This window comes from Polyodon spathula, chromosome 10 (assembly GCF_017654505.1).
Source record: "Polyodon spathula isolate WHYD16114869_AA chromosome 10, ASM1765450v1, whole genome shotgun sequence".
In the NCBI taxonomy this organism is placed as follows: Eukaryota; Metazoa; Chordata; class Actinopteri; order Acipenseriformes; family Polyodontidae; genus Polyodon; species Polyodon spathula.
In genome coordinates this window covers 37,737,656-37,752,206 of record NC_054543.1, presented here as the reverse complement: position 1 = coordinate 37,752,206, position 14,551 = coordinate 37,737,656, and the positions used below count along the sequence as shown (strand labels likewise).

Genomic DNA, 14,551 nt, shown 5'->3' with positions numbered 1-14,551 from the left:
TTGGATATCCCAGTGAGCACAGCTGGATCAATAATCAGGAAGTGGAACCTGCAACACACGACCCCGGCACTTCCAAGAAAAGGCCGTCCCTCAAAACTCAGCGTTCAAACAAGAAGGAGACTTGTGAGAGAAACCACAGAGAGGCCAACAATCACTTTGAAGGAGTGGAGTAATGGTGCACCAGTCAACCATATCAAGAGCTCTGCATAACACTGGCCTGTATGGGAGGGTGGCAAGAAAGCAGCTGTTACTCAAAAAGTACCATCTGAAAGCATATCTGGAGTTTGCCAGAAAGCAAGAGAGTGACCCAGCTGCGATGTGGGAAAAGGTTTTTTGGTCAGATGAGACCAAGATAGAGCTTTTTGGCCAAAACTCAAAGCGCCATGTGTGGCGCAAACCTAGCATTGCCCATGCCTCAAGACACACCATCCCTACAGTGAAGTATGGTGGTGGCAGCATCATGCTGTGGGGATGCTTCTCGTCAGCAGGGACTGGGCATCTTGTTACAATTGAAGGAAGAATGGATGGAGCAAAATACAGGAAAATACTGCAAGAGAATCTGCTTCAGTCCGCTAAAAAACTGAAGCTTGGGAGGAAATTCACCTTTCAGCAGGACAATGATCCCAAACACAAGGCCAAAGCAACATTGGGGTGGCTCAAGAACAAAAAGGTGAATGTCCTACAGTGGCCCAGTCAAAGTCCTGATCTCAATCCCATTGAGAATCTGTGGCACTATTTGAAAATTGCGGTCCACAAGCGTCGTCCAATCAACCTGAACAACCTGGAGAAAATATGCCAAGAAGAATGGGCCAAAATCACTCCGACACTGTGTGCAAAGCTGGCACATACTTACCCCAAAAGACTTAAAGCTGTTATTGCAGCGAAAGGTGGCTCTACCAAATATTAATGTGTGGGGGTTGAATACTTACGCAAGCAAGATATTTCAGTTTTTTATTTTTCTTAAAAATATTTCCCAACATAAAACCAATGTCACCTTTCAATAATTGATTTTGAGTTTAAGTGTTTTAAAATAAAATATCAATGTACCATTTGTAATTCAGTAATATGAGAGAATTGGTCAGGGGTCTGAATACTTTTGTAAGGCACTGTGTGTGTGTGTGTGTGTGTGTATATATATATATATATATATATATATATATATATATATATATATATATATATATATATATATGGTTTTTCTCTCTCTCTCTCTCTCTCTCTCCCTCTCCATCTTTAGGGCTGTGTTCGAAGATTAGTTTGTTAGCCAGGTATTCGAAGATTGTTTTAAACCTTTGAAGGTTTGTCAGACGGGTTCACGCACTGTATGTTTGTTTGTTTTTTTCCACAAGGGAAGTGCGATGGTAGAATATGTTTGAAACATACAAAATATACACTAATACATTTTAATTTAGAAAACTTAGCACCGCCCGGTCCAGCTCGTGTTATCCAGAGGCAAACCTTGAATTCCTTCATTCTCCATCTCGACAGCAACGCATTGTATAGTGTAAACTGCACTGAAAGAAATGTCTCACCCCCCTCTGATTGGGATTTTTTTTGTTAAATCCCCAGACAACCAAAAACAAAAGTTTAATGCAAACTGTGCATGCGACTCGTGTCATGGAGGCATAACCAATGGGGTCACTTGACAAGCGTAAGTTCATATTATTAGTAGTATTATTAATAATTTAGTAGTAGTAAAATGTGACTGATAAACTGCTTGGAACAGTGACTGTTAAATAAAACTTTGTCAACAGCAGTTGGTGCTGGTGCAGTGCAAGCTTACTGTATAGATCGCAAGCAGGCTCAGTTATGTGTACATAAACAATGTGTATTTTCATTTGTTATAAAAACATGATTAATGTTCTAGATAACGTATATTTAAACTACATGTGAATGTTTTATTCCATTTATATGGATTACCTGTATATTTGTGTCACGTTATAACAATTAGCTTGATACATACCAAGTGGTTAATTTAATAATTGATACTATGGTACTTCCCAATCTTCGAAGGGAGTAATGTGTACACACCTTCTTGTAAGGTCAGAAGTCTTACATCTGAAGAGATATCGGATATATATATCATATCGATATATATATTATATATATATATATATATATATATATGGGAAGTTGGCTACCTTTGACAAATAAACTCGTTTGTTAAGCAAACAATTCTCTACATTTTTTTATACATAACAATAAAAAACACTTTACAGAATAATTTGTTTCAGTATTGTTTGATTTTGGGGTTTTGATAGCAGTATAAGAATCTGGGGGTTTAAATTAGTAAGCGTGTGTCTTTTTTGTCATTGGCAGAATTTACCTCCATGTTGAATTCATATGCTATTAAATAATAACAGCATTGCCTGGTGTATTCCAGAACCTCTGCAGCTATTGAGAACACTTCACTTGAAAGCGTTAAAAAGAAAGTCAAAAGATGTGCAAAATGCAAATAATTTGTAACATGTCCTTAGTCTTATATAACTGAGCACGACAAATGGTTATCAAATTATTATTATTATTATTATTATTATTATTATTATTATTATTATTATTATTATTATTATTCAGTTCTGAACCATATCTACCCAAGAATACAGAACCATGAACAATGGCAAACAGACCGACAAGACTGCATAACTGGACCTACGACAATTCTTTCTCATTTGTAGTTGGGGACCTTTCACTGCTGAAAACAAAACCAACCTCGAATCTGCAGAAACGTGGAGAGTAGCATATTGCTGTTGAAATCGTGGGGTAACCATGCCACTTGTGTTTAACAAAGGGAAAAATAATACAAATACAACTTTTTTTCTGTTCTATTAAAACCCACAGTTCTAATAGGTAATAAATAAACAGCTCTACATTACTGATTTACTTCAGTGTATTTTATTTCCTGAATCATTGATGTAAATTCTTCAGCACAGTTTACAAAATAATTGTTGAATGGGAGACACGATGTTCTTGTAAAGCACAAAAGATAGTGTCTGAACACAAGTTCTCCATTGTTTAGAGTCACGGGCGCTCGATCTGTCTTATTGATAAGCATCGCTAAGCATAGCAGGGAGAAACGAGGGCATTAAGCCCGATAGTTTGTATGCTAGAGGATTTTGGAAAGCATTCTGTTGTGTGTTACTTTACATAAATACCTTAACTTGAAGTGGTGCTTTTCCAAATAATGTACAGCAGAAGCAGGAGAAACGAACGGCTGCCGATCATTTTAACTGTGGATGTTTCATGGGTGTTGACACAAAACTAGCAACCATGGATTACTAACTCGGAATGGCTACCAGTTCCAGCGTCTTTACTTTGCACAGGTCTGTGTAATGTAACTCGTCTCAGAAAACTGTCGGCTGAAACAAGCACAGACTGGCCAGTTTGGACGTCACGGAAAGAGAATTGTAATTCAAGCATTTGGTGAGTTTAGTAATACTTTCTGGGGGGAAAAAAAAGTTAAAACTTTTAGAAGAAAAAAGTTTGAACATGCAAATGCCGCTTTGGTGTTTCACCATGGAAACAGACTCCAATATGCTATGTAATTCGCTAGAGTAACTATGCCTCCGGATTTATGCAATATTTGTTCTGTGTGCCAGTTGGATTTAAAGCGGTCTAAACGTTCCATATTGACAACGTACTCATTTCTAAATGATCATAATTGAAAGCAAATTAGACGGGGGTACTAACAGCATTAGTGAATATTCATTTAAAGTGTGGTTATCATTACGCTATATTGTATCCAGTCATCCATTCGAGTGTCATTTACGTTTTGCGCTTTACACTCGACTTCCTTTACGGTGGTAATGTGCAGGCTGCTACTCAATTCGTCAAACAAAATTACAGAAAGTAGCCTAAGAGTTTTTCTCTTTTTTTAAAGAGGAATTGTCCAAAAGTTGCCGTGTCTACACAATTTTACATTCCTTGGCGTTGTGTTTCCCAGCAACAGTTCCAGTGAATGGTTGGCTGAATACATCTCATTAAAAGCACTGACTTTACAGCCAGTCTCAGAATTCCACTGTGTTAGGTTGAACAATCGCAGAATTGCCTTTTTGTATGTATGTCTTTTATGTATGTGTGTATGTATGTATGTATGTATGCATACATGTATGTATTTGTCCTGTATGGCTTTTACGTTATAAATAGGTTATACTATATTGAAACGTTAGTTCTGGAGGGAATTACCAATATAATAGTCTCCAGTATAAGACATTTTGCACTACACGTTCAGAGCTTGAAATGTTAACTATGCTTAATCCCCTGCCCTTCAGTAGGAGGCACCCTGTTTCTCATACAAAACTACCTTTGGAGAAAGTAATACAACCAGACGGTCAGCAATAAAGTAATGAGCAACTGCTTGTGAATAAACATACATGACCACGACTGATTATAGTGGTCCCAGTATTTTCCTAATGATATACACTTATTTTAATTGTTGAAAGCCAGTAGTTAACCGACAGTAAGACATGTGTTCTCTAATCATTAGAGACGTTTGCACCACAGAAAGACCAAATACATTATTATTATTATTATTATTATTATTATTATTATTATTATTATTATTATTATTATTATTATTATCATCTAAACAATAGTGATCCTTGCACATATTTAGCACTTCCAGGCGCATGTTCATATAAACGTGACCCTTAACTTAAAATCACAATTTTACCCGAAACCTTTAATTTAAAGTCACAATCAGGTTGAAAAATGACTATTCGGTTCCTCACCGGGACCATTGAATACATATTATCTGTATACATCAGATGCTATTTAACATGTGGATGCTCCCCGGTCTCTCAATACTGTAGGATGTATTTATTGCTAACAATGGGAATGCATGTGGTGGCTAGACCTACATCAGTGGCACCGAACCTTTGTATTATTAGAACAAATATAGTTGTAAGTGACTGCGTCAGCGGGTTGCGTCACAGAGCCCGTCTAATCAATCCAAGGTACTTGTACTTACAAATAAAACAAGATGCATGTATAAGGTACTTGAACTTACAAATAAAACAAGATGCATGTATGCAGTCACACCTTAGCATTACAGACGCCTTTTTTCTTGAACAGTTGACGTGTGCATACCTCATTTGATACACCCAGGAGTAGTGATGATAAGTACATAGTGTAACTGTACGCTAACAAATATTAGTAAGCAGTTGCTTAGGTAAGTAGTCTTAACGTAGATTTAAAATCTTGTTTTGTAAGAACATCATGCATGTTCTTTTTTAAATTGATTTTAGATGTGTTGTAGCAAAACGCGCCTAGACTTACGAGTTGGCATTGTTATATTTCATTAAATCAGAAAAAAGGAAACAGGTGATTTTACAAACACTTCAGGTGTGTACTGTGCAACCTTGGGAGGGGCTTTTTTGCGCACGCGTGGCTCAAAGGGCCTCCCTCTACCTGAAAGAACGCACCTGGGTCCAGCGAGACGGAAGTAGAGGTTTTGAGAATTCTGGTTCACTGTCTTTACCGTGTCATTTTCATTTTAAAACAGAAGAGGTCAGATTTTTGAGAGGACTCTTCAGTGTCTGAAGCGTGTGAGGCTAATCTACTCTCCATCGATGTGAAGCGAAGTACAGCTGAAGATATCTCTTGGTTCAGGTGATTACCTGCGCCAGTATTACAGCTGCATGGTAAGTTCCACTTAACGATTTATTACAAAAATATACTTTTTTTGAACTTGCAACTCACCTATCAAACTGTTTGAGACCTATCTGGTTACATTATGGATTAAATTATGATTTTTTTTTTATTTTCTTGACAGTAGTTTTCCGTATTCGATTTCATTTCTTGTTTGTGTTTCACTGACACCAGTTTTTATATTGACAATTGACAATTATATAAAACGTCTACCAACTGTAGCTAATTAAACACGGAGTGAGCTGCTATAGGTACGTTTAGATATTAACAACTTAGACTTAAATGCTAAATTAATGGCTATATATATATATATATATATATATATATATATATATATATATATATATATATAGATAGATAGATAAATGCATGCTAATTTAACGAATGCATGCCTCATGAAACACAGTTTTTTACAATTGAAAATGGAACGAATGTGGGTATTAAATAGGACTGAAAGTACTTACTATTTTATTTGGAGGAAGTGCATATGATATTCAGGTGTTATTGCTGTGGTTTTCAGTCAGAATTCATTTTGAATTTGCACCCACTATTTTAAAGTGTTACCATACATAATTGCACTGAGTTCTAAATTCATACACCCTCATTTTTATTTATATAGCCCTGACTACCTTTAGCAAATACAGCCTAACAGGTGTGGTCTGCTTTAAAACTTGAGCTCTGAAACGAATGACATTCCTACACCAAAGGGCTGTGGAGATATCGTTGCTTGTTTTAACAAATTAATGACCTGTTGTTAGTGCATGTTGTCCTATACTAGATAGTTATACCCTAATCTTTTTCTCAGGATTTATTGGAATTGATTTGTCAACTCAACTAGTGCTCCCCAGTGGATTCTCACTGTATGTTATATAAACTAGACAGTCTCTTACATTTTTGTTTCACTGATGTACCTCGCAGAACTTGCATTAGCCTTTGTCGTTGTGTGAATTTGAGTAACTGGGTCACGAGACACCAAGGAACCTACTCAGACAATGAAAATTTTACAAAATCCTGAATTAAAAAAAAAAATAATTTTAGATTTTTGTTTTGTTTTTTAGAGACAGGAGTCCTTTGTGCCTAATGATGCACCCGCCTGTGTGCATATTTTAAAAACCCTCAAGCATCCAGTGATAATTTATTGCCAAAAGTGGACCTCACCAATCAAAATGACGACTTTCCGAAGGTTTTTAAGGAAGCGTTTATTTCCCTGGAAACTGGTAGTAGTCGCCCTCATTTTCATTACTTTTGTGTTTCTCATACAACGGGAAGTTGTTGGTCGAGATCTGCAGGAAGAGCCGTGGCTCAAAGACATTGTAGATAAGAGGGATGCTGTTTTAGGAATGGTGATGGGGGCAGTCAACAATTTCAGGGATGCAATGCCAAAAATGCAAATTCAAGCACCTGTCCGACAGCATGACACTGCTGACAGCAAGCCGTGTTTGAATGGATATTACACAGCAGCAGAGCTGAAGCCTCACCTGGAGAGGCCATCTCAAGACCCCACTGCTCCAGGGGCCTCCGGGAAAGCTTTTCCAACTGACAAACTGAGCCCAGAAGAACAGCAGCAAAAGGAGAAAGGGGAGGCCAAACATTGCTTTAATCTGTTTGCAAGTGATAAGATTTCACTTAGTAGAGACCTTGGACCCGACACGAGACCTCCAGAGTATGTTTACTCCTCTTTTGTTTTCTTCTACATCATATCTGTAGTATGCTATATGCTGTATATGGTATACTGTTGGTTTAGGGTTACTATTTTCAATAGAAAAGGCCTATGTGTTTTTTGTTTGTTTTTTGTTTTCATTGTGATGGATTCTGCTGGAATGGCTGCACTAGCAACTGAAGTTATCGCTATTCTCAGCACTTGGATATCACAATAACGCATTTGTGGAAATGTGAGAGAGCTGGTAGACACCGTCCAGCTTGTTTCACACATGACTTCCTCATTTAAAATGAATAGTGTGTAGAGTGGCCTAATCTCCAGCTAGCAGATCATGTAAATGTGGGTAGTGTTGTGTTTTATTTGTAAAATCTAAAAGTATGGTCATATTGTAAGCATAACTGCCCCCTTCCCTTAATCCTGGATTAGTGTTTGACAGAGCTGTTTACCAAAACATACCGGCCATATATGCATGTACTTTACCACCGATACATGTTGAAATAGAACACGTCATTATACCGGTGTCTTACAGGTTTACACTTACAGTGAACAGTACTTAGTGCTGTATTATAGCCCAGACACTGCAAAGGCATGTGGAGATGCTTTATTGTATGTTTTTATACTTTAATACGTTACTGTGATGAGGTAACACTGTCAGTTTACTGAAGTCTATCCAAATGTGTTACAACACTTTACATTAACCACTACAAATTGTATTTATTCCAAGTCAATTCATTGTACAGTATAATCTCTTATGTTTTTTGCTTTTGCCTTTCAATATTGTTTTTATATTATAATTGAGCTCCTTGTCTTTCAGATGCATTGAACAGAAAGTCAAACGCTGTCCGCCTCTTCCAACTACGAGTATAATTATCGTGTTCCACAATGAAGCATGGAGCACATTGCTGAGAACAGTGTACAGCGTGCTGCATACGTCTCCTGCCATCTTTCTGAAAGAGATCATACTGGTGGATGATGCAAGTGTTGATGGTAATGCATGTCTACAATAAAGTTATAGTAATGGGGCGTATTGTGGCTTTCCCAAGGGAGCGGTTGTATCTGGTGACGTTTGGTAACATATTCTGTGTGTTTAATTTGAAATCTCATTTTAATTTGATGGTTTGCTGTCTAGCACCATTCACAGAGATTGGAAGTCAATTTCAAGCCCTGTTAGCCTAAACTGCAACTGTTTATTTCTGTATTTGTGTACAAGAGTTTTTAGAGTGATTTCTAGTATGTTAATCTGTGAACTAAGAGAGGGCTTTACATCTTATTGCTTCTATAGTTTAATACTACCGCTGATTGACTTTTTTTCCTTGTTATATATATTCTTTAAACATATCTGGCAGATTTTTTGCTATTTAATTACCTTCCTCAGTAAGCCATTCATGGTTAATCAGAACAACCTTATTAAATGAATGTGAACCGGATCTCAAATATTTAACTTGCACAGCAGGTATTTGTTTAAGGGAGAGTGGACCACCCTGTACTTGGGCTCTCTGAATGGAATAAAAGAAAAAAAAAAAACTGTTTTTGTATCTACAGATTACTTGAAGGAGCAGTTGGATGATTATGTAAAGCAACTCCACATAGTTAAAGTAGTCCGGCAAAAGGAAAGAAAGGGACTTATTACTGCCAGGCTACTGGGGGCAGCGGTGGCCACAGGGGAAGTCCTCACCTTCCTAGATGCACATTGTAAGTACCTAAAAGCACCTGTTAGAACTATATACCCCCACATTTTGAACTTGTATTCTGTAAGCAAGGTTTAGTGTTGAGGAATTAATTTGCAATTCTATTTATAATATAATTCAGAACTATTGCCACATATTACTGTACATATTAAGAAACATGTGGAGGGTATACTGTTAGTGTATTGTTAGAACTGCCTGTTCTTTCCACATTAATGTTTCGCAGTGATTAAATTAATACAGTATACTGTGGTTTGGATGTTCAAATAAGTAGGTCAAAGATATTCTGCCTCTGGTATGTTAAAAACAACCAAAATAGTAGCTTTAATGTTACTGTATTAGAAACACATATAATGCACACAGTGACACCATATTATGTACCTGACGATATAATAAAAACATATTAAAAATGACATTTTCCTGTGATTTTAAAGGTGAATGTTTCCATGGCTGGTTGGAGCCTCTTCTGGCGCGGGTAGCAGAGAACTACACTGTAGTGGTAAGCCCAGACATTACAACAATCGACCTCAATACCTTTGAGTTTATGAAACCGTCTCCCTATGGGCAAAACCATAACCGAGGCAACTTTGACTGGGGTTTATCCTTTGGATGGGAAAGCCTTCCTGACCACGAGAAAAAAAGAAGAAAAGATGAAACGTACCCAATCAAGTAAGAAGCTTTGTTTTTTAAAGTAATTTGCATGGTGTTCACTTATTTTGAATAATAGCTCTCTTTTCTATGTTCCACCCTTTTTCTTATCTAATGAGTGCAAGTTTGCTTCGATAAGTGTTCTGTTCTTTTGCAGTAAACAAATACTAATGTTTTCTTCATATTCGAATTATACACACTTTGAATGTAACAATTTTGAGCTTGCAGTGGATCAGGTAAAGCAGTGAATTTTTGATAGACAGTTGTCAGTAATAAGTGTTAGAAATTCAGTGGTAGTATTACACTTGAATTGCATTGTTTGTGGTTTTGCTTTACCTTCCTGTAATATCACACTCTTTCGGTTTTCAGGACACCAACATTTGCTGGGGGGCTTTTCTCAATCTCCAAAGAGTATTTTTATTACATTGGAAGTTACGATGAAAAAATGGAAATTTGGGGAGGCGAGAATATTGAAATGTCTTTTCGCGTAAGTGTTATTTTAAAATGTATTTATTCAAGAAAGCATTTTGAAGTTGGATTACTAATGCACAATTGTTGTAGATGTTTGCTTTTTTAAGTTGACAATATAATTATATTTTTCTGAGGGGGTAAGGGAATAAAACGTTTATTACTGTCAGTAATACCCAATGTTCTCTTAATAATCCAGTTTTTGTTTATTATAGAAGTACAATTCAATAAATGATACAGGATATGAGAGATTTTTCTCCATTTGATATTAAAAGACCAGTCTTTGTCATCATAATTTTAAACATGTTTGTAAGTTTTGAGCACAGTACTACAGGCAATGATGAGCATGAGGAGAGGTATACAACTGTTTTATTGCTGTTTTACATTCAAGGTTTTAGATTGTGTGTTATATTTATTGCCAATTACAGTCTTACTAATTCAATATCCGCTTTATGTTTGCCAGGTGTGGCAGTGTGGTGGGCAGTTGGAGATCATTCCATGCTCTGTGGTGGGTCATGTTTTCCGCACCAAAAGCCCACATACATTCCCTAAAGGCACTCAGGTTATTGTACGGAATGAAGTTCGCCTAGCTGAAGTCTGGATGGATGATTATAAAGAAATATTCTACCGGAGAAACCAGCAAGCAGCCCAGATGGCAAAAGAAGTAAGTGGAAATATAGCTTTAAGTTATCCAAATTTAATTCTTCAGATGTTCCAAAAAGGGTTTTCGTTCCAGCAGCAGATTTCTGAAAACAAAACAAAACAAAAAAAAAACCTTTCTTCTAATTGCTAAGTACTGCCTGATAAAGTGTTTTTTTGTTTTTCTTTTCAGTAGACTCTGGAAGGTTTTTGTGGAATGTTTTAAAACAAAGTACGTGCCTGGATATACTTTTGCTAATATTTTTACAAGTGCAAGAGGCCCTTATTGCGTCTGTCTACTTGTTATTTCTGTCTTTTAAAAAAAAAAAAAAAAAAAAATTATACCATTTGTCAGCTACATGCTTTCTGTCTTCACTCTTTGTCTGGCCAAAGTCTGAACGAAATGAAAATATTTATAAAGATCTTGGAAGGGTTAAGTTTAGTGCAATAGCCTTTAATTAACACCACATTTTGGTGAAAATGGAGAAAAATCAACAAACAGCTTGACAGTGTATTTGAGTCCTTGAATTGTATTACTAATTTTGTCAAATGTTTTACTTGAAGAATGGTGTAGTAATGATTAGAAATCGTTTTGACATGTTTTACTAAGGAGTTGATCCACCTCACCTTACCAGGATAAGCCACAGCCAAATTTTTATACTACCAGGGACTCCACCTAGTTGGCATTAGCCACTTATTTATGGGTATCCTGGGATGACCAGGGATAGATGGTCTACCTCTACAGTAGGTATCCACAAGTGCAAAGCTTATATTAACAGGTTCTGGAAGAGATTTTAAGTTGTGTGATTTGTTGTTAGGCTTATAGGGCAAAATAATGTGATCCCACAGAGGCTTTTATTACCCCGGTTACAAATGTAGGGAAACTTGCTTGTAAACAATTTGCATAAAATACAATTATTTTTAGAAACTGAAGAATATATATATAGTTTTTTCCCCATTAAAAACCCTGCTTGCATCTCTGACATTCTATGGCGAAAGTAAACTTTCTGTTTGGGAGATTCTGGTTTTCAATTGTCGTCTTATTTTTCTCAACAGGAATCTTTTGGGGACATATCCCAAAGGTTGAAACTCAGACAAAAACTGAAGTGCAAAAACTTCTCGTGGTATTTGAAGAACGTGTATCCTGAAGGGTTTCTGCCGGATTTGACCCCTGTTCGCTTTGGCGCTGTAAATTTATTTATTTTATTTTATATATAATTTTTTTTTTATTTTGTAATCTATTTGTTACTCAGGAATAGAGTAACAAGAATAACATATCCAATTCCCTATTCCTTGAATTAATATTTAAAATACATTTGGTCTTTTATTACATAACCTTTTTTTTTTTTTTTTTTTTTGGTTTCTCTTTTAGGTGAAAAATATGGGTAAGGAGTCCTGTCTAGATGCTGGGGAGAACAATGAAGGTGGCAAACAACTGATACTATACCCATGCCATGGGCTTGGAGGAAATCAGGTAGAGGGCTCTTTATTCTTTGTTTTTTTCCATTTATAATGAGGATTGCTGCACAAAGTCTATTCTGTGTCCATTTATTATTTAAGGGCAACGCCCACCCTCACCAAAATAAGTATCTTTCCTTGAATTCTTCTTATCGGTGAAATAATCACATTACAGAACAAGTTTTAATTATGTTCCCCAACAGTGGTGTTCAGTCCAAAGTCTCATGTTCATAAATGTGACTCTACATGACTCCTTTCTAAAGACTGCATCAACAGAAGACTATACATGTAGTGCCCATCTAGTAATAAGCTTTTTGTAGATACCGTTGAGTTAAAGGAATGTTAAATTAAAAGTTATTTAACATACAATTTTAATCTTTCAGTACTTTGAATACTCTACACACCATGAAATTCGTCACAACATCCAAAAGGAATTGTGTTTGCATACTACTGAGGAAGTTGTTACACTGGAAGAATGTCAGTTCAAAGGTCAAAATACACATGTTGCAGTAGAAGAAAAGTGGGAGCTAAGAGAGGTAATGCTCGTGCTAGAACATATTGAACTACATGGAAATGAGTGCAAACATGCATTAGTCTGCCTGGCAAGTTGTTGGTAATAGCATATCTGTATTGCCTTAGCTCTTTCAAAACTTTAGAATATGAAAGATGATGCCAGTAGAATGAATAAAATGAGATTGTTATTTAAGTGTTATAAAATGATATGTCCATTTTTATTTCACAGAAATTTAAATAGTTCTTTTATTCTTTCTGTAACGCTACTTTTTGTTCAGAGTGGAACAATGTGTCCTTTATCATTTTGAAATATTATTTTTTTACATATTTTATGAAATCTTGTACCTTTATGAATCCGTAGCACTGTATGTTCAGTTCACTGCTAATGGCAAGTACTGTGGGCTTCACTTATAAACGTGTGTGCCTAAAGATCTTTTAAATAACCGGAAAGCTAAAATGTCCTGGTTCCACAAATGGATAAACTTTGGAAGAATGTAGAATACAGTCAACAAATTATTAGTCTTTTCCAGAATGTATGGCAAAAGGGTTGTCTAAACTATTCATCTGTATAGGTTGCCACAATGTGGAATGGCTCAAAATACTGTTTATTGCAGAGGATTAATATTCATGTATGTTTTGCCCCCCCCCCCTCCCCCAGGACCATCTAATTGTAAATCCTGCATCAAATATGTGCCTTACTGCAAAAGAAGAGAACCCAAGCCCGGAGCCCTGCAACCCTGCTGATAGATTCCAGCACTGGACCTTTACTTGAGGCTCAGCCCAGGCATATCTGTAGTTTCTTATAGTTGGTAGATGTTTCTATGTTTTGATTTGAGATCACAACGTGATGCATTTGCACTTGGGAGAAAGAAATGCAGTGTCTGTATTCTAAAAACAGTTGGGTATTTTGATGTTTGTATGGAACTTTGTTTTTTTACAATGCTAAATATAAAGTACCAAAGAACTTTGTCAAATGTCAATATTTGTCATTTTGTATTTGATAAATATAAATACAGTAGTAGAGGCTCTGGACTACACAAGGTAATAACTATGTACTGTTGTATTCAGACAGTCATATTTTTTTTTTTTTACATAATTTTAAATCAGTAACTTTAAACTACTGCATTTATCATTCCTGTGTTTCCTCCAAATAATAAAAAAAAAAATCATGACAACTTCATACTGTAGGGTGAAAGATTTTTTTTTTTTTTTTTTTTTTTTCTAATAAACATAATACATATGTCTCCCCCCCCATTCACAACATGTTGGAATTTAACCCTAAGCTTCATTCATTCAACATCCAGGACAGGATTTGGCATTATTTCTGCAATGCATATAGTTTAAATTGCTACGGCATTGTTCATTACTATTCAATATAAAACAAGCTGTGATACTTTCGAGAGATGTAGTGTTTTCAGGTGCTGTACCAATAGCTGTGGAAGCGGAACTCCTCCATGGCACACACTTGCAATACAGTTTCTCCAAATGACAAACTCTGGCAGATTGCTCCCTCGTTTGGCTGTTTGGAAACACACAGCCATTATTTAAAGTAGTGTTAGCTGTCGCCTACAGGATGAACTGACTGTACACTTCTGTTTTCAGAATAATGTTAGTACATTGAAGTCATTTTAAAAGTTGACAATTAGAAATGTCTGCTCTACAGTATTCCGAAGCCTGCATTATAGTATTCTCAGATCACTTTTGTTAATGTGTTTACTTGGGCAGACAAGTGCAGTTCAGCTCAATTACATGTATGTGTGCATCTACTGGATTACCAGCAGCTAACAGTCACTTCAAATCCAAGAGGTGGTCTTGATTTAATTGCAAATATTTG

General features: G+C 36.2%; 1 protein-coding gene across 1 annotated transcript; it reads left to right on the top strand.

Annotated features, from left to right (window-relative positions):
- Positions 1–3,058: 3,058 nt before the first annotated feature.
- Positions 3,059–13,897, top strand: LOC121322253 (polypeptide N-acetylgalactosaminyltransferase 3-like). Its single transcript, XM_041261943.1, has 12 exons — positions 3,059–3,420; positions 5,501–5,639; positions 6,705–7,309; positions 8,121–8,293; positions 8,849–8,998; positions 9,426–9,660; positions 10,009–10,126; positions 10,571–10,771; positions 11,803–11,934; positions 12,119–12,220; positions 12,588–12,740; positions 13,376–13,897. The coding sequence occupies exons 2-12, from the start codon at positions 5,637–5,639 to the stop codon at positions 13,487–13,489; spliced, it is 1,986 nt and encodes a 661-aa protein (XP_041117877.1). The 5' UTR covers positions 3,059–3,420; positions 5,501–5,636; the 3' UTR covers positions 13,490–13,897.
- Positions 13,898–14,551: the final 654 nt, after the last annotated feature.

Coding starts and splice junctions, on each gene's coding strand:
- LOC121322253 (XM_041261943.1), top strand. Junction 7,310..8,120: donor CCCGACACGAGACCTCCAGA/GTATGTTTACTC, acceptor CTTGTCTTTCAG/ATGCATTGAACAGAAAGTCA. Junction 9,661..10,008: donor GATGAAACGTACCCAATCAA/GTAAGAAGCTTT, acceptor TTCGGTTTTCAG/GACACCAACATTTGCTGGGG.